Source organism: Grampus griseus (genome assembly GCF_964374135.1).
Source record: "Grampus griseus genome assembly, chromosome: 20".
NCBI lineage: Eukaryota > Metazoa > Chordata > Mammalia > Artiodactyla > Delphinidae > Grampus > Grampus griseus.
This window is the reverse complement of record NC_139014.1, coordinates 55,179,846-55,206,380: the sequence shown is the minus strand read 5'-3', so window position 1 is coordinate 55,206,380 and position 26,535 is coordinate 55,179,846. Positions and strand designations below refer to the sequence as shown.

At 38.6% G+C, this 26,535-nt stretch overlaps 2 protein-coding genes across 2 annotated transcripts in view; one reads left to right on the top strand and one right to left on the bottom strand.

Moving 5' to 3' along the window:
• Positions 1 to 26,133, bottom strand: part of ATAD5 (ATPase family AAA domain containing 5) — a gene marked incomplete at its 5' end in the record, with an annotated part of 35,964 nt that extends 9,831 nt beyond the window's left edge. The window contains 14 exons of the mRNA XM_082679801.1: positions 1,610 to 1,760; positions 1,848 to 1,990; positions 2,218 to 2,297; positions 3,510 to 3,606; positions 6,357 to 6,545; positions 7,000 to 7,150; positions 7,866 to 8,023; positions 10,087 to 10,271; positions 13,541 to 13,622; positions 14,166 to 14,289; positions 16,208 to 16,363; positions 21,095 to 21,203; positions 21,915 to 23,836; positions 26,068 to 26,133. Coding sequence (XP_082535927.1) covers positions 1,610 to 1,760; positions 1,848 to 1,990; positions 2,218 to 2,297; positions 3,510 to 3,606; positions 6,357 to 6,545; positions 7,000 to 7,150; positions 7,866 to 8,023; positions 10,087 to 10,271; positions 13,541 to 13,622; positions 14,166 to 14,289; positions 16,208 to 16,363; positions 21,095 to 21,203; positions 21,915 to 23,836; positions 26,068 to 26,133 — 3,613 coding nt within the window. The remainder of the gene's footprint in view (positions 1 to 1,609; positions 1,761 to 1,847; positions 1,991 to 2,217; positions 2,298 to 3,509; positions 3,607 to 6,356; positions 6,546 to 6,999; positions 7,151 to 7,865; positions 8,024 to 10,086; positions 10,272 to 13,540; positions 13,623 to 14,165; positions 14,290 to 16,207; positions 16,364 to 21,094; positions 21,204 to 21,914; positions 23,837 to 26,067) is intronic.
• Positions 17,656 to 18,112, top strand: LOC309838615 (U6 snRNA-associated Sm-like protein LSm3). The gene has a single exon (XM_082679802.1). The coding sequence runs from the start codon at positions 17,665 to 17,667 to the stop codon at positions 17,971 to 17,973; it is 309 nt and encodes a 102-aa protein (XP_082535928.1). The 5' UTR covers positions 17,656 to 17,664; the 3' UTR covers positions 17,974 to 18,112.
• Positions 26,134 to 26,535: the final 402 nt, after the last annotated feature.

The window sequence follows — 26,535 nt, the reverse complement described above, 5'->3', positions numbered from 1 at the left end:
CAGGATCTTCTTTATGTACCAGCATATGTGCACCATTCCATGACTGTGTCCTATTCTTTTTTTGTACCCTCATAGACCTTGCATATCATAGGTGTTCAGAAAACTTAGTGAAAATTTTGAGCTTGAAAAAATTTATCATAGATATCACAATCATGTCATAAAAATAGGGCATTTTAGGGACTTCCCTGGTGGTGCAGTGGTTAAGACTCCACGCTCCCAACGCAGGGGGCCAGGGTTCAATCCCTGGTCTGGGAACTAGATCCCACATGCATGCCACAACTAAGAGTTCACATGCCACAACTAAGGAGCCTGCAAGCCACAACTAAGACCCAACGCAACCAAATAAATAATTTTTTTTTTTTTAAATAGGGCATTTTAACACCACAAGGAAAGAGGTGTAATCTTAAAAATATTTAGGGCTTCCCTAGTGGCGCAGTGGTTGAGAGTCCGCCTGCCGATGCAGGGGACACGGGTTCGTGCCCCGGTCCGGGAAGATCCCATATGCCGCGGAGCCTGTGCGTCCAGAGCCTGCGCTCCGCAACGGGAGAGGCCACAACAGTGAGAGGCCCACGTACCACCAAAAAAAAAAAAAAAAAAAAAAATTTAAATATCACTAAAAGTGGGATAACCAGTCGTTACGTATCTCTTGGCATGTATGCCAGCACCAAAATGGAAATGAATCTAATCAACCCCACAGATCTAACTGCCAGTTTATAAGAAATACAAGGAAGAGGAATGTGTTAACTGATACCATGAAGATATAATCAGCCAACTCTAGAATGTGAGAAATTTTATGACAAATGACCCATGTTCTTCAACAAATAAATGACATGAAAAGAAAGAGGGAGGGAGCTGTTAGATTAAAAGAAACTTAAGTGACATTAATCAAATGTAAACTGTGAACCTTGTTTGGATCCTGATTTGAACAAACCATTTGAAACAGAAAACTGAAATTAAACTACATATTACATCAAATTAAGGTATATAGTTAATTTTGTTAGGTCTGATTATGATATAGTGGTTATGCTTTTAAAAAAGTCCTTATCAGTTAGAGCTACATATTGAAATATATATACATGAGTAAAATTATGTGATGGTCCTGAGATTTGTTTTAAAACATAAAGTCCAAGAAAAATGAAAAAGGCATGTATATATATAGGAAAAGATTAAAAATGAATGGCAAAATTCTAATTATTGGGACTTCACTGGTGGCGCAGTGGTTAAGAATCAGCCTGCCAATGCAGGGGACATGGGTTTGAGCCCTGATCGGGGAAGATCCCACATGCCACGGAGCAACTAAGCCCGTTCGCCACAACTACTGAGCCTTCGCTCTAGAGCCTGTGAGCCACAACTACTGAAGCCCATGGGCCTAGAGCCCGTGCTCCACAACAAGAGAAGCCACCACAATGAGAAGCCCGCGCACCATGATGAAGAGTAGCCCCTACGCACCGCAACTAGAGAAAGCCTGCATGCAGCAACGAAGACCCAATGCAGCCAAAAATAAATAAATAAAATAAATAAATTTATTTTTTAAAAATGCTAATTATTAAAATTCTTGTCAGATTTTAAGTTTTTAAACATTACAACTTCAGGAAAATAATTTACTTACTTGGTGACTTGCTTATGTTGTAGCTATTAAAAAAACAGGGTTTTTGTGAGTTTACACCTTGCTTGTCTACTTGATGGGACTGAGTAGCTTCCTTCAGCTGAGACAGAATTTGTCTACCACTGCGCTGAGAAGAGGCATTCACTTCAAATATCTAAAAGAATATATGAAAAAATGGCAGAATGGTTGATGTTTCCTTTTGTTTCAAGGGTAATTATTACATTAATATTTGTCCACTAACCTTAAATCCAAGCTCCTGAGCACAAGCATATACCGCAGCAGTTTTCCCCACTCCTGTTGGCCCTGTTATAAGAACAGTATTGCAAAGACGATTCTCTTCTTCATCATCTGAACTGCCTTTAAAGTCTATGCCGTCCAATGGATCTGAAAAATCATTCAAATGCACATAAAACAATTGCTTAGGCATCAGTTCTGTCTCACCAAACCCAATGACCAAATCCCACAAACTTCTTGCCAATAAATGTTGGAAATTCAACGTACAAAAACTAAAAAACCAAATATAAAATATCAAACAAGCAGCTTTATAAAAATTTTCAGCTAATCTAATTCTAAAAATGTTCAGTGAAATGGAAAAAAATGACTCAAAATACCTTCCTGTTTCTCATCTCTTTTTCCCTTCAAATTCTGTCCTTCTTCCAATTCAGCTCTTCTTTTCCAGTCTTTCAACCAACTACCATAAGAAAATGTATGTTAATAAAAAAATTCACAGAATATAGATATCTCTTAGATGATACGTTAAAATGATTGTCGGGGGAAGTGATGGTATATTGTTAGTTTTTAAGAACTCCATAACATTTTTGAATCAACTATATAGTAGAATAATTTTACATGGACATGAATATTTTAAAATGAAGTAATTTTTGCCTAAATACTCAAGACAATATGTGCAAGGATATTCACTGCAACACTGTTTATATTAGCCTCCAAAAGGAAAAACCTAAAAATACATCAGTAACGGAAAAGATACCTTATGGTATGTATGCTCACATAAGATATCAGTACAGAGAAACTATGAAGAACTGAATAGACTGTATGGTGACGTGAAAGATGTCTAATATATTGATACAATCCTAAGTATGAGCAGAAAGATTAAGTTCTAGTCTGGAGCTAGACTGAGTTTACATTCCAGCTCCACCACTTTCTAGCTGTGTGACCTTGGACAAATAACTCAACCTCTCTGGGCCACATTCCTCATGAGAACAGTATTTACCCTCATAGGATTGTTCTAAGGAGCAAATGAGCTAAGCATGATCAAGTGCTTAGAACACTGCCAATCTCAAAGGTTTTATTATTATGAGTCCCAATTCCTTGTATGAAATCCTTTGGGCCAGTTGAGTTTTAGAATTCAGGATTTTTCAGATATTAGAAATGTAATTTGGTACATATACTACATAAAACATAATATCCCTAGTGGGTCTGTGGCAGTACATCCATAATCACTGAATATTTCTAGTTAAAAAAATATGAACTCCTACTAAGTGGGGCTGATAAAGACTATAATAAACTTTATGTATATAATAAAGTTAATAAACTTTAAATTTCCAGAACTCTTTGGAGGTGGGAATTATAGACAAAGGATTATTACCTGAATTAGTAGTAATATGATCCTATTTGTTAGGAAGAAAGGAGCAAATATATGCATTAAAAGTTTTCTGGAAGGTTTTACAAGACAATTTTAATAGTCATTTACCTCTAGGGAGTAGAAACAGGAGAAAAGAGGTACATTTACTTTTCACTGAAAATTCTTCTTCCTTTTTCTTTTTTTTTAAGATTTTACCTTGTGATGTATTACTTTATAATTTCTAGATTTTAGCACAAATAAAATAAATACTAAAACTAGATTCAAAAACTATTTCTCAATTCCTTTACAAATTTTACCAACCTATGTAACTTTCTAATAGCTAGCTCATTGCCTATGAGTTCACCGGAGTTCTGAGGTTGATACTTTTCTGTCCAAAGCATGTCTTCAGTTCCAGAATCTAAAACAAAAAATATATATTAAAGTATTTTGTTTCTTGGCATAAACATATATTCTTAGGCATTTACATTATTGTTTCATGTAACAATAAGTATTTGTGCAAATATTTTTATTTACAAATTGCCAAAAAGGCAATTTCAAAACTTAACATTACATTTAAAAATTTTCACATCAAAACCCTTCCCTCTTAAAAGCTAACCACCATGAAGTCTTATGACAGTAAGATTTAAAAGTATACATTAAAAATTTTAATAATCACTCAAGAAACACAAAATATGAAAAATAATTTGTACTGTAAGAAATAATCTAAAGAACAAACGCAGCATAATTTTCATGGAGCCTCTTCTTGACAACTAAAAAGACACATTAAAACATTCTAGGTCAGCCTGAGTAAACGGAGAGATGCTACCCTCCCAATTGAGAAGAGTTAGGAAGATGCCAGTCCCCTCCAAATTAATCTACGTTGTGGTATGCATCTCCCTCTCTTTTTTTTTTTGGCCGCACCACGTGGCATTAATCTACATTCTAATGCAAAATCAAAACCCCAGTGGAATTTGTGGGGTAAGGGAATCTATAGTTTATTTAGTGGAGTCAATGCATGAAAATAGTTTTAAAAAATGACAGATGGATGGATCTAGAGATTGTCATACTGAGGGAAGTAAGTCAGACACAGAAAGATAAATATCATATGATACTGCTTATATGTAGAATCTAAAATAAAGGGTACAAATGAACTTATTTACAAAACAGAGGTAGAGTCACAGATGTAGAAAACAAACTTATGGTTACCAGGGGTAAGGACAGGGAGGGATAAATTGGGAGATTGGGATTGACATATACACACTACCACATATAAAATAGATAACTAATAAGAACCTACTGTATAGCACAGGGAACTCTACTCAATACTGTGTAATGGCCTATCTGGGAAAAGAATCTAAAAAAAGAGTGGATATAGGTATATGTATAACTGATTCACTTTGCTGTACACCTGAAACTAACACAACATTGTAAATCAACCAGGCTCCAAGAAAAATTTTAAAAAGGGCTTCCCTGGTGGTGTAGTGGTTAAGAATCTGCCTGCCAATGCAGGGGACAGGGGTTTGATCCCTGGCCGGGGAAGATCCCATATGCCGCGGAGCAAGTAAGCCTGGCCACCCAACTACTGAGTCTGCGCTCTAGAGCCACAACTACTGAAGCCCGTGTGCCTAGAGCCTGTGCTCCACAGCAAGAGAAGCCACCGCAATGAGAAGCCCATGCACCACAACAAGGAGTAGCCCCCGCTCACCGCAACTAGAGAAAGCCTGTGCTCAGCAACGAAGACCCAACACAGCCAAAAATAAAAACAAATAAATAAATTTTAAAAAATTAAAAAAAATTTTCTTTAATATAGAGGGGCTTCCCTGGTGGCGCAGTGGTTAAGAATCCACCTGCCAATGCAGGAGACACGGGTTCGAGCCCTGGTCTGGGAAGATCCCACATGCTGCAGAGCAAATAAGCCTGTGTGCCACAACTACTGAGCCTGCGCTCTAGAGCCCGTGAGCCACAACTACTGAGCCTGTGCCACAACTACTGAAGCCTGTGCGCCTAGAGCCCATGCTCCACAACAAGAGAAGCCACCGCAAAAAGAAGCCTGCGCACCACAACGAAGGGTAGTCCCTGCTCGCCCCAACTAGAGAAAGCCCACGCACAGCAACGAAGACCCAACGCAGCCAAAAATAAATAATTTTTAAAAAATACAGAGACTTGCTGTACAAATTATCAAAACATAATCTAAATGGATGCATTAATTCAATAGAATGTTTCAGAAAAGCTACGTAACCAAATGGGAATATGTCAAAAATATGTGAAACAGGTGTAAAATAATAGGTAGAGTGTGATTCCAGGTTGTTGTTGGTTTTTTTTTTTTTGTGGTACGCGGGCCTCTCACTGCTGTGGCCTCTCCCGTTGTGGAGCACAGGCTTCGGACGCGCAGGCTCAGCGGCCATGGCTCACGGGCCCAGCCGCTCCGCAGCATGTGGGATCCTGCCGGACCGGGGCACGAACCCGCATCCCCTGCATCGGCAGGCAGACTCTAACCACTGTGCCACCAGGGAAGCCCCCTGTTTTTTTTGTTTGTTTGTTTTTTTAATTTATTTGGCTGCACCGGGTCTTAGTTGCAGCACTCAGGATCTTCGTTGCCGTGTGCGAGATCTTCATTGCGGCATGTGGGATCTTTTTTGTAGTTGCAGCATGCAGGATCTTTAGTTGGGGCATGCGGGATTTTTAGTTGCGGCATGCGGGATCTTTAGTTGCAGAAGGCAGGATCTAGTTCCCTGACCAGAGACTGAACCCGGGCCCCCTGCATTGCGAGCGTGGAGTCTTAACCACTGGACCACCAGGGAAGTCTCCAGGTTTTTAAAAAAGCATATGTATTTAGGGAAGCACAGAAAAATCAAAGACCAAACAGCAATCTGTTAAACGTGGTTATCTGGAAGACTCTAATCAGTGAGGCTTCCACTTCTTATTTTGTTTGAATGTTACAGTGAGCATATATTAAGAGACAGGGGAAAAATGAGAAGTTAAAAACAAACAAAAAAACCTCTAGGACCAGAGGGAGAAAGTCTAATTTACCCGGAATAGAAGATACTTCTGATGTAGACGTGTCACCATCTATTATCAGAATATCAGAATCTTCTACGGCTTCTGTTTCCACTTTACACCTTGTACTCAAAGCTGTTCGTTTCTTCCTGGATGTTTTAGGAAATAAACCTTTGGAAGAATCTAGCTTTATCCCACTGGAGTTGTTTCTTTTGTCAAGTTCTTCTAGTTTTCCACTTATCTTTTTTGGACTTTCTGAATACTCATTTGGTTTCTTTCTTTTGGATTTATGATTTTCCATTTCCACTCGTTTCCTTTTGGTTTCTTTTCGACTGACGTCGGGCTCTAGTTTTGGACTTTCTATTTGGGGAATTATTGAAATGCATGTGCTTATTAATCAACAAAAAACAAATTTTAATACCCAATAATCTTAATACCACTTCAAAATATCCAATAGCCTTATCTATAAAGTGAAAACACAAGAATCAAATGTGGCATACTGAAAGCAAACTGGATAACGTTATTTAGATTGCCTTTTGTACGGGCTATATAAACTACCTCATCTAAGGCTTTCCTTAAATAAATTATTAGTATTTTAACATAATTAAAGCTGTCTTTGTGTTGCCAACTCTGGAAGCTGTCAGGGGCTAACACTGTATCACACAAGTTGCTTTACTTTAATTGAACCGTTCTCCCTATCAACCATAAGTAATGTTCTCTCGGTGGTGACCACTTCCAAGAGTCAATGGCTAAGCTTAGTGTTTTCAAAACTGAAATGTTAACAGAAATAATAATTATCACTAACCTTGTTTACGATGACACTTGGAAAGTACCTGGGGCTCGGTTCGCTTTTTTAGAAGCAAAGGGAAGTATTTCCTCAAAGAAAACTCGGGATTTGACCACCTAATTTCCTCCAGCAAAAGATTTCGTACTTCTTCAGTCAAATCCTTCCTTCTCCCAACAAACTGCAATAAAGAATAAAATGCTCAATTAAACCCACATTGTCCATTAATATTAATCAGAATACTACCAACTACTTTCTGTCTATAAGTCTATGTCATTGTAGGATTAGCTTTAGTCACTAAATACAATCTCAATGGCAAAGCTGCATTTGCACAGCTTTAGAAGGACTTGGTTCATGTTTTTTAAAAAATATTTATTTGTTTATTTATTTGGTTGCACCAGGTCTTAGTTGCTGCAGGAGGGCTCCTTAGTTGCGGCTCGAGGGCTCCTTAGTTGTGGCATGTGAACTCTTAGCTGCAGCATGCATGTGGGATCCAGTTTCCTGACCAGGGATTGAACCCAGGCCCCCTGCATTGGAAGCACGGAGTCTTATCCACTGTGCCACCAGGGAAGTTCCTTAGTTCATATTTTTATTGTTCTTTCTTTTCAACTAATTGTATTTTACTCATTTATGAGATTATAATTCTGACTGATAAAGTATCTAAATGTGCTATGTAATCTAATATTCTTTTAAAACTGGCTATCATTAATTCCTAGTATGTTTTTAAAGCTCTAGGACTATTTAAAACAGATATGTACTTCAACTGGGATTTGTTTTTTAAAATTGGACTCTAGGAAGAGATGAATTTCAGGCCACAGCAGTAAATATCCAAAATTTTTTCCCTCTGAAAGATATGAAGGAAACTGCCTACAATGGATGACCACTCTCATACTTACCACAACAGCAGAATTATTACTTTTTGAATTTGAATTCAATGTTGAAAATTCACCAAGAGCCATGACACATTTTGAGAGATCTATTACTTTAGTATTCAGTTCTTTAAGTTTAGTTAAGAGAGGACAAGTGGGTGGTTTCAAATGCCACAAATGGCACCCTAAAGAAAAACAGAAAAATTATGTTAATTACCTTCATTCATATCCTTATCCACTTATCAAATACCAACTAAATAAACATGAGAAGATTTGACAACAACTACATAGTTAATACAAATGTACCAAAACTCAAATGAGTATACAGGAAACAATACCCTCACCTCCAACAAATACAATTCATAAAAATTACCCAGTCTTCCCTCCCAATTGTTAAAAATAAGCAGATATTAGCATATTTTCTTTCCTTTTTAAATCAACTTTGCTAATCAGGTTAAAAATTTCAGGGGCAGTTAGCATCCTGAAATCCAGATTCTGTTACTAGGTGAGCGTGGGCATGATCCTAAGGAAAAGCATAACTAACTTCTATAATTGAACATACTATTAGAAAATGCTTTATAAAACTGAACTAGGGACTTCCCTGGTGGTCCAGTGGTTAAGAATCCACCTTCCAATGCAGGAGATGCAGGTTCGATCCCTGGTCAGGGAACTAAGATCCCACATGCTGCGGGGCAAGTAAGCCCACGCACCACAACTACTGAGCTCGCACGCCTCAACTAGAGAGTCTGCATGCGCAAACTACAGAGCCCACACACTCGGGAGCCCACTGCACCACAACTACAGAGCCCATGTGCTCTGGAGCCCGCGCACCACAACTAGAGGGAAGCCCACGCGCCACAACGAAGATCCTGCGTGCTGCAACTAAGACCCGACTCAGCAAAAAAGAAAATTAAATAAATAAATATGTAAAAACAAAAATAAACTAGTAAAAGTAACAAGAAAGCCTTCATCAACAGAATGGCCAGTGAAAGAACTGGGAAAAAAAGAAAAGTGGAATATTACTAGAAAGACTGACTGGGAAGTTCCCCATAAAAGAGAGGCTAAACAAAACTCAAAAACTACCAAGATCATGGGCTCTCCTAGTGGCGCAGTGGTTGAGAATTTGCCTGCTAATGCAAGGGACACAGGTTTGAGCTCTGGTCTGGGAAGATCCCACATGCCACGGAGCAACTAGGCCCGTGAGCCACAACTACTGAGCCTGCACGTCTAGAGCCTGTGCACCGCAAACAAGAGAGGCCGCAATGGTGAGAGGCCCGCGCACCACGATGAAGACTGGCCCCCTGCTTGCCACAACTAGAGAAAGCCCTCTCACAGAAACGAAGACCCAACACAGCCAAAAATAAATAAATAAATAAATGTGGGTTTAAAAAAAAAACGATCAAGGTCAGAAACATAAAAGGAAAAGAAAGGAGAACAGAACATAGTGAACATTTCATGAGTAGAGGGAATAGACCAAACCAAACCACAAAGCCAGCTGAGAAGAATATAACTGTTCTTGTGCTCACAAAAAAACTCTAGGTAGGAACAACAACAAAGTAAAGATAGAACGCTTTGTACATTATCAGTAATTAAAAACTACATAAGTAAAGTAGGACTGTGGTTGCCATAGCACTTGGATCCAAAGAGAATTAGCTCAGGATCAAGCTAGCACCACCTTACAAGGCTTGGGCAAACAGCTCGCTCTCGTGCACGGTGCATGTGAGAAAAGAGCGAACTAGAGCAATGGAGCACTGTTGCTCCATCGTTGGTCCAATGGAGCTCCCTGTTACCAATTCCAGGATATAGCCCACAAGATACTTTTGTGGTACTAAACAGCACAAGCTGTTCTGGAAAGGAGGCAAACAGATTTCCCTTGAACAGTGAACAGCAGACTGGACAAAGACAGGGCTGGAGCTCCTCTGAGAAATTCTTAAAGATGATCTATTCACACACAGGCTATGATTTCAGAAGGGAACTGCCTTCCTTTTAGAACACAGCGCCCATCTGGACAGCATTCACTTAAGGGCCCACACACGTGCCTGCCCTCCCCTGGCATCAGGGGTAAGGGCTGAGGATGCCTTTGGCTTTCTTGCCCCACCCCCTTCCTCAGTCCAAGGCTGAAGAAGAGAGGATAAAACACTAAATTCCCCATAAGAATTATACCTAAACCTTTGTCTCACCTTAAACCAACTTACATAGTTTCATATTACTACTAACATTTAAAAATATTTCATAGTAATAAACTCACCATCATCTTTTTGCTGAACATGAACGACGCTCTGGAAACTGGTACTCACTGCATTGTACACATCTAACGCAGCAGCTTTCTTTGCAATTTGTCGTTTCAACAAATCTGGCAAACCACTCATTAGAAAGTCACGCTTTGCTTTAAACTGCACATCACCAGCCTGAGGCTTCTCAGTTGCATCTTGACTTTTAAGAAAATGATGTAAGAAAAGGAGAGCTAAGGTTATAAACACTTAAAAAAATAAACTAACTATACAATAAATACTTCTTAATTTTATTTGAAAAAATTTAATCAGCTACCTGAGATGTTAGCTGGGCAAATTCTTTTTCTGCTTATCGTAAAAACGAAAGTCTTTCAGTGTTAAAAAAAATTTAAATAAAAATAAGTATATACAGAAAATAATGTCTTGAAGGACATCCACCAAAATGTCTGTCTTCCTTTTTTTTTAATTTAAACATACATTTATATTATAATCAGAAAACAAAATCAGTGCCACATTTCTAAAAGTTAATACAAGAACTTCTAAGGTAATATTGTTTCCAATACAATAGCAGGAACCTTAAGGCCCTTACTATTGATGTCTCAGTTTCACCTGGCTTATCTTGTATTGCTAATCATAAGAATCTTGACTTTAGCGGGAAGTTGGTGAAAGGGTAGAGGAGGATGGGATGATGGAGTGGCGGAGGGGAGAGAGAGCATGGTGCTGGTGTGTCACGGCTTATACACCCTTCCTAGCCTGCCATATATAGAGTGAGGACTGTAATATTCTCTGCAAACTGAAATTTGGGTTGGTAATTAAGAAGAGGCTTCAAAAATTTCTATTCCTTTCCCATTTGAGAGAAATGAAGAAAAGATGAGATCTAAAGCCAGACTGAAGAGATTAATCTCAGAAAAGAGGAGGTGTACCTTTTTGACTATTAATTGGAGGGGAGGATGAAAAGATGGGTGAAGTAGCTATATTAGTATGTGCCTATAGCAGAAGGTAAACTTTAAGGAGGGGGTACAAGGTACTAATAAAAAATATACACACATATATTATATACAGTTAGAAATAGTTTTGATGTGTGTGTGTGTGTGTGTGTGTGTGTGTGTGTGTGTGTGTGTGTGTGTGTATTTCCTAGCTTTATCTGCTGAGAAAGCCTAGAAGCACTGATACCTCAGGAGCAAAATAAGCACCTCCACTAAAAGGAACCAGGGCTCCTTGCAGAAGAGGTTAATTAAAGAGCTGGGGCAGGGCAAATAAAAGACGAGCCTGGAATATCTTTGTTTCAAAAAAGTAAGAAATGCTCTATAAATGATGAGTATGTGTCAAAGGGGCATAGAAACCAAGCTGAAGGGCTTCCAATGGCCAAATTAGAATCAATTTGAGCATTAAAATTATTAATGGATTAAAACCCAGAGAATAAAACAGGAATCCATGAGTAAATGGGTAAATACTGGAAACAACCCAAATGGCCACCAATAAAAGAATAAATTGTGGTAAATATATTCGTATAAGGAATACTATTCGGCAATAAAAAAGAATAGACTACTGATATTCTTTGACTGAAAGAAGCCAGAGACAAAAGTGTACCTCCTGTATGATTTCATTTCTATGAAATTCTAGAAAAGGCAAACTAATCTATACCAACAGAAAGCAGATCACAGGTTGCATGGCATTGGGAGTGGAAGGCAGGGATGAACTGCAAAGAGGCAAAAGGGAATTTCTGAGAGTGATGAAATGTTCTCTATTGTGGTGGCGATCACACAGGTGTGTACATTTGTTAAACCTCAAACTGTTCACTTAATATGGGTGCATATGATTGTATGTACATTATACCTGAATAAAGTTGATTTTAAAAAATATATGTGTACTGAACAAGAGCAGTTAGGCACAAAACAATATATACAAAGTTTACATGAAGTTCTAAAACAGACAAGACTAACCCATGGCAACCGAAGTCAAACTAACTGATGGTAATAGAAATCAGAAGAGTGGTAACCTTTTGTTGTGGTGGTGATGGTGGTGATACAGGAAAAGAGTAAGTAACCGTTAGGGAGTAAAAGAAAGATGTTATATCTTGACATCTTGATACACTTTGATAAGCGTACTTATCAAAACTGTATACTTAAGATTTGTGCATTTAACAATATGTAGTTATTCCTCAATAAAACTGAAACAGGAAAAAAACCAAATAACCTGAACTCATGTCCCTAAACCTGGTCTTCTTCCATCATGCCATCTACTGGCACAGACCAGAACTTAAGTGTCATCCTTCTACCTTCATCTCTCCCACCCCCAGCCCCCATGTCTAATTAATCATCAAGGGTTCTTAAATTTATCTCCTAAAATCTTTTCATACATCGTCTCCAGCACCTGAGTCCACACCTCCATCATCTCACACCCAAACTCTTGCATCCACTCTAATCCTCTTCCATCCCACTCTCTGTACAAGAGCCAAATTAATCCAGCAGTCAAATTAAACTTTCAAAATCCAAATGTTTATGTCCATACTTCTGTTTAAAACCCTCTGATTGCAGGTTTCCCTGGTGGCACAGTGGTTGCGAATCCGCCTGCCGATGCAGGGGACACGGGTTCGTGCCCCGGTCCGGGAAGATCCCACATGCCACAGAGCGGCTGGGCCCGTGAGCCATGGCCGCTGAGCCTGCGCGTCCGGAGCCTGTGCTCCACAACGGGAGAAGCCACAACAGTGAGAGGCCCCGCATACTGCAAAAAAAAAAAAAGAAAATCCTTGCTTGACCAGACCAAATCAACTAAACAAACTTTTCTTTTTTTTTTACAATTTTTTTTTTTTTTTTTTTTTTTTTTTTGCGCGGGCCTCTCACTGTTGTGGCCTCTCCCATTGCGGAGCACAGGCTCCGGACGTGCTCGCTCAGCGGCCATGGCTCACGGGCCTAGTCGCTCCGCGGCATGTGGGATCTTCCCGGACCGGGGCACGAACCCGTGTCCACTGCATCGGCAGGCGGATTTGCAACCACTGTGCCACCAGGGAAGCCCTCAACAAACTTTTAATAGACATTTGTACCTCTCCTTCTTAGCACACTGCAATTTTTCATTTGTTGGCCCAATTAATGTTTAATCAGAGATTGTCTTTCCTCTAGGGTATAAGCCTCCTGAGGACAGGGAATGTGTCTTATTCCCCATGATATTCCTAGTACCAAAAACAGCACCTGCTACATAGTAGGTATTTAAATATTTACTGAACAAGTTCATAAATCAGCTTTTTGGTTTGCTTGTTTATTTTCCCACTGTTTTGTCTAGAGATGGACACAAAATGTTTGCAAAAGACCAAGATATTCAAATTGCAGTTGTAGCATTGTCAATATTGTCATTTGTAAAAATGGATTTATCAAAGCTTCAAATGATAACTTAAATGCTTTCTCATCAAAGTAAATGAATGCAAAATACATTCCATGAAATATTTTGACATTTTAAAATTTGTATCAGACTGACCTGCTTTCATCAAAACCAAGGACAGGATCAGCTGTTTTCTGAGCCTTTCTAGTAAGAAATAAAGGCGCGACTTTCACTTTTCCTTAGAAAAATAAATGCTTAGGTTAGTATCAAGGTTCATCATCTCCACTTACCTCTAGCTACTTTTAAAACTTAAAAAAAATTTTTTTAATTAAAAAATTTTCTATAATGAGCTGATCTCTCAACTTGGCAAAATCAATATCAGAATCTCTTGGGGAGCTTCTTTTTAAACTACAGATTCCCACAACCCACCTCTGGAGATTCTCAGTCAGTATGTCTAGGGAAGGACCTAAGGATTTAAAAATTTTTTTAATTTACCAGATGATTTTGATAATCAGTCAGCTTTGGGAACCACTAAGTTAACTGAGGCTAAATAGATACAAAGAAATGCAATCACTTAAAATACACTCAGTTACCTTTTGTAAAACTCTTCACTACATTATAACTTTACTCACTTATTAAAATAGAAATATCTAATATAATTAAAAGGTTATATTTTATAAGACAAGAGATTAAATCAAAATGAGATAAAGTTAAAATTCAGAACAATATAATCCCCCCAAAACATTCTAATGTTCATCATCAAGTTATCAAATCTGATTACCAGGGACATTTTTAGGAGTCTTGTTAAGTTTTTTTCCTAACACATCATTCAGACACTGAAGTTTCTTCTGATTTTTCTCAGGATGCTTTAAAGGAGTAGGACTTGAACCTGTTATTACAGAGTCCTAAGACAGAATAAGAAAAAAAATTTTAATAACATACAATTAATGTTATTAAAATTTCAAAAGGATTACAGTGCTAGAAGCCATGACAAGATAATCACATTAGCAACTCCATACATCTCCCTGTCAGAAACTAACACAGAAAACACAGGATATGAATGGTAATAGTCTGTGCTTATATCATACAAGTTCACGTGATCAGAGTGGATTGATTATGACCATGGGTTTTCTTTTTTAAAGAAGCAACGAACAGATTATATTGCAGATAAAAGAATCAATACAACCAAGCTATAAAAATTATGGCTATTCCCTTTCAGAACTATACATCCTAGATATGTATTAGATGTAGTCTGGTAAGTTCTCATGTGGTCAGCATACATCTATTGAGCATCTACTATGTGTTAGGCAATACAGCAGGCACTGGGAACGCACACAAAAATGAAACTCTAGAGTTGGTGTCAAGTTTCCACCAGGGTTTAGGGGACAGAGGGAGAGCTAATCTATGAGTAAATCGTTTAACTAGTGAGCTTCCCTGGTGGTGCAGTGGTTAAGAATCTGCCTGCCAATGACACAGGTTCAATCCCTGGTCCAGTAAGATCCCACATGGCCGCAGAGCAGCTAAGCCCGTGCACCACAACTACTGAGCCTGTGCTCTAGAGCCCACGAGCCGCAACTGCTGAGCCCACATGCCACAACTACTGAAGCCCGCATGCCTAGAGCCTCTGCTCCGCAACAAGAGAAGTCACCGCAATGAGAAACCCGCGCACCGCAACGAAGAGTAGCCCCCACTCACCACAACTAAAGAAAGCCCGTGCGCAGCATCGAAGACCCAAAACAACCAAAGATAAATGAATAAATAAATTTATTTTAAAACATAGTTTAACTAGTTATAATACAGTATAGTGAAAGTAATACTGACTAAATACAAAAAAAAAACCCCATGAAAGTAAATTAAAGTACATATAGGGAAGGAAACTATTTGTCTTGAAGGCATCAGCAAAGCTTTCAAGAGTAGGTAGTCGATTATTCACAGCATTTTTCATAGCCGAAAAGTGGAAGCAACCCAAATGTCCATCAATTGATGAATGGGTAAATGAAATGTGGTATTTCCATATAATGGGGTGTTATTTGGTAATAAAAAGAAACAAAATACTGATTCTACAACATGGAAGAACCTTTAAAACATTATGCTAAATGACAGAAGCCAGATACAAAGGACACATATGGTAGGATACCATTTATATTAAATGTCCAGAATAGGCAAATCTATAGAGACAGAAAGTAGATTAGTGTTTGGCTAGGGCTGGGGGAGGGGAGATAGGAAGGTGACAGCTAAGGAGAACGAGGGTTCTTTTGGGGGTAATGAAATATTCTAAAATTGACTGTGGTGATGAATGCACAACTCTGTGAATGAATGCACACTCTTTAAAAGTGACTGAATTGCACACTTTAAATAAATCATGTTATTATATTTTTTAAAAAAAGAGAGAGAGATGGTGGCATAATTTAGCATGATCTTAAACTCTGAGTAGGAATTCCTCAGGTGGAAGAGAGTACCTAATATACATTTTACGCTGAAACTACAAACTGAAAAAAGTAAAAATTGCAGCCTTTGGGGCAAAATGAATAATTTAGTATGACGGAGCAAAAAGAGTGTGTTTTAGGAAGGGGGGTTGTTTTGAGGAAAAGGAGGAGCTAGTTCAGCCTAAGAAGGATCTTGAATGACTTGATAAGGATTCAGAGTGTATTCTGTAGGCAAAAGAGAGCCAAAGCCTTCGAAAAGAGAATGGAAAATGATATTTTTTCTACAACCTCAGGGCTTCCTACAATTCTACCTTATAATTTTATAACAGTTTCCTTCTCCCATTTCAAACAGAAGAACAGAACAGAATTTATATCAATAAATATTTGTAATACTTACTTCTGTTTCTGACTTTTCAGGGAGCGTCTGATGTCTGGACGAACGCCTTAAAGGTGTCACTATTTCTTCAGTAGCTTTTGACCTACTAATGTGTAAAGCTTTTGCTTTTTCAATCAATTGTTTTGCTTTGGATACATTTTTTGAAGCACTACTTACCTAAACACAAATGTGAAATAATAATTTAGGTTACTGGCAAATATTTTATATTTAATAATAGAAAAAAATAGAAAAGGCAAACCTTTAAAGACAGTAAAAAGATCAGTAGTTGCTAGGGAAAAAGGGACGAATAGGCAGAGCACAGAGGATTTTTAAGGCAGTGAAACTACTCTGTATGGTACTATAATGGTGGATACATGTCATTTTTACATTTGTCTAAACCCACAGAATGTACAATACCAAGAGTGAACCTTAATTTAAACTACAGACACTGGGTGATAATGATGTGTCAATGTAAGTTCATCAATTATAACAAATGTACTATTTTGATATTGATTATGGGGAGGCTATGCATGTGTGACAGCACTGGGTATATGGGAAACCTATACCTTTTGCTCAATTTTGCTGTGAACCTAAAACTGCTCTAAAAAAATGAAGTCCACTAAGTACATATATAATAGAAAAATATAATCACAGATCACACTAAATAAAAGACAAAAAAAATGGTTATTCAAATCTTACCAAGGAAATGAAATTAAAATGTGTCTAATTATACTTGGTTTGCCTTTATTGCTTGCTTGAAATCTATTCAGATAAATAAAATTACATTTGTGAAAAATACCCAAAAAGATATCCATATTAAATGTCTGTATATAAAACCTTTTTTAAAAATAGATGTCTGGCGGGCTTCCCTGGTGGCGCAGTGGTTGGGAGTCCGCCTGCCGATGCAGGGGTCACGGGTTTGTGTCCCGGTCCGGGAGGATCCCGCGTGCCGCGGAGCGGCTGGGCCCGTGAGCCGTCGCCGCTGAGCCTGCGCTCCGCAACGGGAGAGGCCGCAAGAGTGAGAGGCCCGCATACCGCGGAAAAAAAAAGATGTCTGTGGACTTCCCCGGTGGTCCAGTGGTTAAGACTCTGTGCTTCCAGTGCAGGGGCCATGGGTTCAATCCCTAGTCAGGGAAATTCCACATGCTGCGTGGTGCAGCCAAAACAAACAAATAGATGTCTGTACAGATAAGAATTACTGGTTATTTCCCCATTATCTTCATGGCACCTATTCTTTGATTTTAGTCACTTTTAGGCTGAGTCCTTTGAAGAGAGGTTGAAAAGGTAGTAGGTATGGAAAAGAGCACTGATAAGAATAAAGTCTGGCCTTCAGGCCTGGCTCTGCCACTGATGTACTAAGCGATCTTGTGCATTTAAATATTATCTTCCAGATAATGTATTTTCCATATTCTGAGTTCTACAGGTTTTTACATTTGAATTAAAAACACATAGCAAGCAAAGAGCGCAGGGTTTGGAAGATGGCGGACGACGTGGACCAGCAACAAACTACCAACACTGTAGAAGAGCCTCTGGATCTCTTCAGGCTCAGTCTGGATGAACGAATCTATGTGAAAATGAGAAACGACAGAGAGCTTCGAGGCAGGTTACATGCTTATGATCAGCATTTAAATATGATATTGGGAGATGTGGAAGAAACTGTGACCACTATAGAAATGGATGAAGAAACATATGAAGAGATATATAAATCAACCAAACGGAATATCCTGATGCTCTTTGTCCGGGGAGACGGTGTTGTGCTAGTTGCCCCACCACTGAGAGTTGGTTGAAACAAAGAATTTATCCTGTGTGGAAAATAGGAGATTTTGTATGATTGCCTCTTTAAATGTAGAAGATATTCAAAAGAGAAACCGGCGTATGTTTTGATTTTAAGAAATAACCAAGAATTCTTCAACTTCTGAAATAAGTTGATTTCTAGATAACTCACAAATTCTTAAGCTAAATGGCATTTTTATTTATCTCCAACCCTTCCAATAAATGTGATCACCAAGATGCAAAAAAAAAAAAAAACCCAAAAGAAAACACATAGCAAGCAAGCTGCAAAATAGCTCACATTATATGATCCCTTTTAAAAATGACATATAAATATTTAAGGATAGGAAAAAGTCTGGACAGATGAACTTGTAACTATTAAAAGTGGGTTCCCCCTGGGGACCTCCCTGGTGGCACAGTGCTTAAGAATCCGCCTGCTAATGCAGGGGACACGGGTTCAATCCCTGGTCCGGGAAGATCCCACATGCCGTGGAGCAACTATGCCCATGCGCCACAACTACTGAGCCTGCGCTCTAGAGCCTGCGTGCCACAATCACTAAAGCCGGAACACCTAGAGCCCATGCTCTGCAACAAGAGAAGCCATCGCAATGAGAAGCCCGCACACTGCAATGAAGAGTAGATCCTGCTCGCCACAACTAGAGAAAGCCCACGCACAGCAACGAAGACCCAAGGCAGTCAAATAAATAAATTAATTAAATAAAATCCAAATAAATAAATAATATAAGCAGCATTTAAAAGTTCAGTAGAATCTTTCTAAAAAGTAAGAGAGATAGCAATTAAGAAAAAAAAAGTGGGTTCCCCCTAAACAGTAGGAGAGAGAAAATTTTAAGTTTTCACTTTTAAATTTATATACTACTGTGTCTTTTAAACAAATGTTTGCCGTTTTTAAAAAGTTAAAAAAAAATTTTTTTTGACTGTGCCTTGTGACATGCAGGATCTTAGTTCCCACACCAGGGATCGAACCTGTGCCCTCTGCAGTGGAAGCGCGGAGTCCTAACCACTGGATCCCCAGGGAATTCCAAAAACTTTTAAAATGTTTTTTAAAAACATTAAAAAGAATAGGCACGGAAAAAAATATTTTTTAAATTAAAACTAAAATATAAAAAAAGAATAGATATGGATATTCAGAACATACATAAGGAGGTTAGGAATGTTAAGGATCTGCTTTATAGTAGTAGAGTGACAGATTTTTGTTGTTCTGCTAGCAAAATTTTTTTTTTCTTTTTCATAAGTTTATTTGATTGATTGATTTTTGGCTGGGTTGGATCTTCGTTGCGGTGCACGGGCTTCTCATTGTGGTGGCTTCTCTTGTTGCACAGCACAGGCTCTAGGTGTGTGGGCTCAGTAGTTGTGGCTCGCGGGCTCTAGAGCACAGGCTCTGTAGTTGTGGCGCACAGGCTTAGTTGCTCCACGGCATGAGGAATCTTCCCGGACCAGGGCTCGAACCCGTGTCCCCTGCATTGGCAGGTGGATTCTTAACCACTGCGCCACCAGGGAAGTCCCTAGCAAAATTTTTGACAGGCTGATGAACCTTAGGATAAGTTAGCATTCAAAATAATCCAGCTAAATTTAAATTAACGACTCAATCATTGAAACAGTTAAGAAAAACAGGGCTTCCCTGGTGGCGCAGTGGTTCAGAGTCCTCCTGCCGATGCAGGGGACATGGGTTCGTGCCCCGGTCCGGGAAGGTCCCACATGCCGCGGAGCGGCTGGGCCCGTGAGCCGTGGCCGCTGAGCCTGCGCTCCGCAACGGGAGAGGCCACAACAGTGAGAGGACCGTGTACCGAAAAAAAAAAAAAGACATGTTTTAGTGAATGTGTGAAAAAAAAAATCCACATGCATTTTGGCATGTAGTTCTGTTATTACCTGAAATCTGTTTCATTTTCCCTAATAGTTATTTTTCTGATAAAAGTTTTTAAAAGTTCATGTTTATAGAAAAACAAAAAACAGAAAAATGAAGAAAATCAAAATCAACCATAGTCCTATCATCTCAAAAACCAGTCATTTCCAACACCCTCCTTTCTGACCTAGCTGCCTGTCCTCCCAGCTCACACTTGGTTACTCCTGACTAAAACAGGAACTTCCGTCCTGACAGCTCTCTACTTTCTCCTTATTTATCAGCCCCTGGTACCCCTTTTCCCTGTCCCCAGCTTAAATTCCATCATATATCATGTCAACTCTCAAAAATATTTTCACCTCCTTTGGCGCCACTGTCCTTCAAAACAGGGTTAAATATTTACTTTATAAGATTAATGATAAGAGTACCAAGCATAGTACCTAGAGTGAGATAAGAAGCCCCCCCCCACCCCGATGCGGTGGGGGGGGGAGAGAGCTGTTAAATAAAAACAAAAGAGATACCAACTTTCTGTGGCAGTGGCTTTCACCCAAGGATTATATCAGAACCACCCTGGTGGCTTTTTCAACACACACACACACACACATTTGTACCTACTCACCCAGGAGAGAATCCAATTCTCTCATCATAAGGGATAAGCAGTTTACTTTACAAAAGCAGCTAAACTATTCTTATACATACAACCTCTCCCTTTAGGAAAATGGTTTTCAACTGGGGGTGATTTTTCCCTCCAGGGGATATTTAGCAATGACTGGAGATATTTTGGTTATCATAGCTAGGGCAGCTGGGGTGCTATTGGCATCTCACGGGTAGAGGCCAGGATTACTGCGAAACATCCTATAACGTACAAGACAGTTCCCCACAACAAAGAATTATCCAGCGCACAATGTCAACAGTAGCAGGGTTGAGAGACCCCACTTGTTAGCCTCTAATCTATAAAAGTAAACCAAAAATTCAATCATGCTTATTTCCATAAGCAGCCTTAGGGAAAAAGATTGGAATATAACTGTCACTAAGAAAACTTTTTCTAAGTAAACGATACTGTCTTTATCAATTGCTTTCATCTCACAATAAGATATGTTGATCTCTTAATAAGCTAACTAGAGGAATAAAATAACAGCAAAAAATAATATAGGGTTATAGTTAACATAACCAATCTATGAAATATGTGAATCTTCTTTAGGCGTATCACTTCCAATAGTAATAGTTACTGTTTTACAAAACAGAACGCCACTTACAGGACCCCCTAACATTTCAATTACCTTTCTAGTCTGAGACGCAAAATCTTCACCAGCTGCTTCAGATTTCTTAGACCTTTTCTTAGATTTTTTCTTAGATTTTTTGGGAGTACTAATTCTGGTGAATTTCATTCTGAAAAAAACCCAAAAAGATACTCACAAACATTTATGTCATTATAATGTGTAAGAATTTCAATTAAATATAGAAAGGAACCAACTAGGGCTCTAATTTCTGGACAGTTCTGAATCAGAAAACGAAAAAAGACACCCCCCCATCAGTTTCAAACTGATTCAAAAGTAAGCCAAACTCAATGTTAAACTCTTAGAAAATATAAAGTTTCATTTTATAAATCATAAGCTTTCCAGAAAATTAGCCCCTAGGATTAGCCAGAACCAACATGCAAGTATATGTTGAGTTGGCCAAAAAGTTCATTCGGATTTCCCGAGGCATCTTATGGAAAAACCTGAGCAAACTTTCTGGCCAACACAATACCTCACAGTATATGGCTCAGCTTACCTAAAAATGTTCTATGATTTATTTTTAATCTTATGTTTGTTAAATGCACAGAATTCATATTTGGAGGATATTTCTCCAGGAATTAACAACTATGATAAATAAGAGTTTAAAACTCATCTAAAATACGGCTAGAATTCTTCTGAAATCATGCCTGAGTTTAAATTAAATATGGAAAATAAGCAACATTTTTGAAACCCTGTTTTCTTTTTCTTATAAATCAGCTGTGTTCTAGAAAAAAAAACAATTCTTCAGTGCTTGACATACTTTCCTTCACATCTAATAATACATGCAGAATATTTAGAACTTGAGAACAAAACAAAACTTTACCTAATAGGACTCTCTGAATCAGAGGATACTGTTATTAATTCCGCTGTATATAAGCTACGCTTCCCTGATAAGTTCGCTGCTTTTGGAGTGGAAGCTTTTACTGGACTATCGTCTTGTGCGTCTTCAGAATCAGTAGCTCTAATGATTACTGTAGCAGGTGTGCTGCTACTTCTTACAGATCTTCTGCTTGGTTTCAGTGTAGAAACAAATACCAAGCTGTCTTCAGTCTCAGCTTTAGAGTGTATAACCTTATCCTTAACTGGTATGCCGGTTTTTCTTGAAGACTTATTGTTACACGGAGAGGAAATTTTTAGAGGGTCATCATCTGCTGCATCTTCACAAACAAGGTTTTTGCTGTTAAGTAATGTGCTGTTTTTGAAAACTTCTGTTTTCTTTTGTCTTAAACTCATTCTAAGCCTGTTTTGATTTTGTTTCTCTTTAAAGGAAAAAGTTGATTCTTTCTCTTGAGGATTTCTCTCTCTATTTTCACCTGGAATAGCACCAGTATCTAAGATTTTTTTATTCTTTTTCTTCAGTTTTTTACTTTTCTCCTTAGGAAAACCTCCTTTATCAGCATGTGTCTGTGAATTGCCATTATTTGAAATCATTTGGATATTAGGAATTTCCATGATTTTTTTAGAATTATTGTCTCTTCCTTCCTCATTTAAAGATTTTTCATTGAGCTCTTTCTGCTTATCAGAAGACTTTTTGACTCCATTTTTAAGTGCATCTGATGTTGGCTGCCTAAATGCTTTCATAAACTGCTGTCTTTCTTCTAGAGTGCATTTTGGTTTCACAGCTTCAGAACTTCCAGCTTCCAACACTGCCAATTCTAGTTCTTCCTCATGTATAACGACATTAGATTTTCTTTTCTGACTCGTCTGTTCATTCTCAGGATCAGACAGACTATTTTCCATTTCCACCTGCTTTTGTTTCAAGAAAATTGAGGGTATTTTCCCTGTCTTTTTTGGGGGGATGGGGTGAACTTGTGCAAGAACAGTGACTGTCTTAAAGCGGACCTGTTGGGAAATTTCATAGGTTTCTGGGTCAGTCATACAACCACTTTTGACTGCATCGTCAACAGTTTCAGAAGGAATACAAACAGACACTGTAGAGTCTGGTGCCTGTTCCACTTTACTTTCGTTGTGACTTTTTAAAAATTCCTCATATGAGACAGTTATTGTACTATCATTTAACTGGGCTGTTTTAGTTATATTATCTCTAGATTCTGCATCATTTGCAGTATTTTCCATTTCATTAGTTAGGGAAGGCATTATCTGTTTAGTATTATTACCATGTCTTTTAAGGAGATTTAGTTCCTCTGCTAAGGGTAAACTTTCAGATAGATCTATTACCTCTCTGTGCTTCCTTTTCCTCAATTTTCTGCGATCATTTTTTGAGGGGCCTTGTTTAGGACTTATTTTCTTAGAACTTTTTTTGGAGGTCATAGTGCTTGATTGTTTTTTGGTATCTTGAATACTTTCTGCAAGTACCTTGACATGTTTCTTGTAGAGTAAAGCAGAAGTACTACTTCCCACAAAATTGTTACTTAAACTGGAGTCTTCCTTGCTATCATCACTGTTAATTTCAATTGCAGATTCATTTTCAGTTTTAATATGACTTAGTTGATGAGATAAATTAAGTCTCTTTCCTCTCTTCTTATTCTCTGTATTTGAGGACATTTCCAAAGGTGTTTTACAGTCTTTGTCACTGTCAGCAGGCAATGGTGTGGATGATTTTATCTTGTACTTTTTTGCTGTCTGAGTTTTCTCATTTGTGGGTAAAGTCTTTCTAAAATAATCCAGAATATTACTGGATTTTGGTGGAGAGAAAACCCTGTCTGCAGTCTTCCCCATTGGTGATAAATATTTAGTGATTGTTTTGCAAGTTCTGTCATCATCTTTCCTTCGCTTCTTGCTTGCCTATCAATTTAAAAGAAGAAAAACACTTATTTCAAGCAACATAAATTTTAAACATGGATCTATTATTTTATGTAATGCAATAAAAAAAAGAAGGCTCCCTTAGTTGATAAACATTACATATTAGGAAGAAAAAGAGCTTTAAAGTTAAACCTACATTCAAATCTCAATGTCACATCAAGTTATACAATTATAATTTATGTACTTTATACATTATACGTCAATAAAAAGTTTCAAGGCCCCCTATGCTTGTGTACAAATGTGTTAATTACTGTTGGCCTCTGTTTACTCTATAACCTTTGAATAGTACCACCCACCCCACAGAATTTGTAATGAACATATTACATACAAACATGTGAAGTCTGATGCATGCTAGGAACTCTATAATTTCCATTCCCTTTATACTGTTTTAGTTAAAAATAAACAAATTATTCTAACTATTTCCAAGAAACAGGTACATGGTGAACAAGTCTAGGATCTCAAAATTTACTAATTAAGTGAAAATTATAGTGGACATTTACTACAAATAAAACAAGACTTTTCAGTGTTTTAGTATGCTATTAAGAGTTACCGCCTGCCTCTTATACTATTTAGTACCCTTAAAAAAAAGCTCCAGCAACTTTATTTTTAACTTCCCTCAGTTCACTTGTTAGAAAAAACTTGCCAGAACAACAAGAAAACCTTTTTGTTTTTTTTGAAGATAAGTAACAAAGGAATTATAAGTCTAGAAAATTAAAATGGATTATAAGGCTATCATGATTAAAAGCATAGCACTGATGCACGAATAGGCAGGCAACTTAATAGAACTGATTAGAAAACCAGAAAGAGACATAAGTGTGTATTTAAGAATTTGGTATATTATAATAGTAGCACTCAAGTTAGTGGGCAAAGAAGTAGTTAATAAATAGTACGGGGACAAATTTTAACCCTCTGGATAAATATGAGACAAAATAAATTACAGACAGATTAAAATTTTACATCTTAAAATGAAATGATAAATGTACTAGAAGAAAATGCTAATGAGTTGTTAGTATTATTATTATCGTGAGCTCGTATCAGAGGCACAATACCATAGGCTCTGGAGTCAGGCAGATCTAAGCTCAAGTGCTGGCTCTGACATCTACTAGTGTGGGACCTTAAGCAAATTATTGTTAATTTTCTAACTTACTTTTTCTAACCTAACTTACTTTTAATTACTTCTTAACCTTCTCTCATCTGTAGAATACAGATAAAAACACCTCATCACAGGGCTGATATTAAGTAAAATAATGTGTATAAGGTCCTTACCCTTAAAATACTAAACAGTAAGTATCATTACTGTGAAATAGCCCTCTAAGCAGGGCACCAAAAGCAGAGCGTGTAATGAAAAGACTGGAAAACTGAGCAAACAAAAAGCAAGAACTGTGTAATTCAAGTATCAAAAGTCCTTCTTCACACCTGAGACAAGCAGAGCCACTGCCTTTTCAGCAAAGAAGTATCAGCATAACATCTATTAGCAAGCAGACAAAAGTACTCAATTCTAAAAAGTAAGAGTCTCAGCGAAATAAGTGAATATACATCTTGACTCACTTCGAAGACATCTGTTTGCATACTTCAGTTAGAATGCGAGCTTGAAAGGTGTAAAAATATAACAACCGTCTACTTTTAGATGCTACTCCACTACTTCATGGCATTAGAATCTCTTAACAACAACTGCTTAGTACATTTCACTGAAATTTGATGAACACAGGAGAATAACAGCATGCCAAGCTGGGACTTCTAACTGCAGTATCTTAAGCCCTACCTAGAACAATGAGATAGTGATTTTTAAATGACGTACCTTTTTTGATTCCTGTAGTGACAATCTAAGCGGTATTCCTAGAGCAGGTGATTGGGTGGACAGGTAGAACTTAAAGATTCTTTTCAACGCTAAAGTTCTATGATTCCTTATCATGAACCCTAGACTTGACCCTGGGATCCTCCGTAACATTTCACAAGTCCAAAACATCAAGTTCCAGAAACATTTCAGGATCTGGTAACTAGTCCTTTACTAGGCATCTTAAGGTCCCCGCAAACATCTCACAATCCCAATGTTTCTAGGGACCTATCACGTCTTTAAGAAACGACACACCCCAGCAATTGTTCCACAGAATGTCAGACTCTGGGGCGTCACCAGATCCCTCCTTCCCCCTCATAGATCCTAAGTCGGGATTACCTTTCCCCCACACCCAACATTCGGAGATATTCAAACTCACCTCATTCCCGTAGTCTTTCACCGGAGGGGGAGCAGCTGCCGCCGCCATGGCCAAGACCCCCACCATGCTCCTTGCTTCCCGGAATCCCGGTTCCTAGGACCTTCCGCGGCCCGGCCCGGCCTGTCGGGAGGCCATGGAGGCGGCCGGCTCCAGCAGGAGCGAGGAGCTGGGCCGCGGGGTCCACCTCGGACTCCCCCGCGCCCACTGCCCGGGGTGGTCGCAGAGGCTGGGCCCAGCTCAACCAAGTAGAACGCGGGAAGAGGCGGTGAGAAAGCGCGGGCAGCGAAGACCCTCGGGCGCGGTCGGTGAGCGCGGGGTGCCCCTGAGGCCGCCGCTCCAGTTCTGAGTGATAGGGACTGGGGATCCCGCGGGGAAAGCAGGCCGAACACAGATCCTACCCGCGGGATTCGGAGGGAGTTCTTGTCAATTGGGTTTTCGCGCCGTCCAGAGTGCAGGGGGCGGAGTTTA

Bases quoted from the DNA above. Each gene is read 5' to 3' on its own strand.
- LOC309838615 (XM_082679802.1), top strand. From the start codon at position 17,665: ATGGCGGACGACGTGGACCAGCAACAAACTACCAACACTGTAGAAGAG.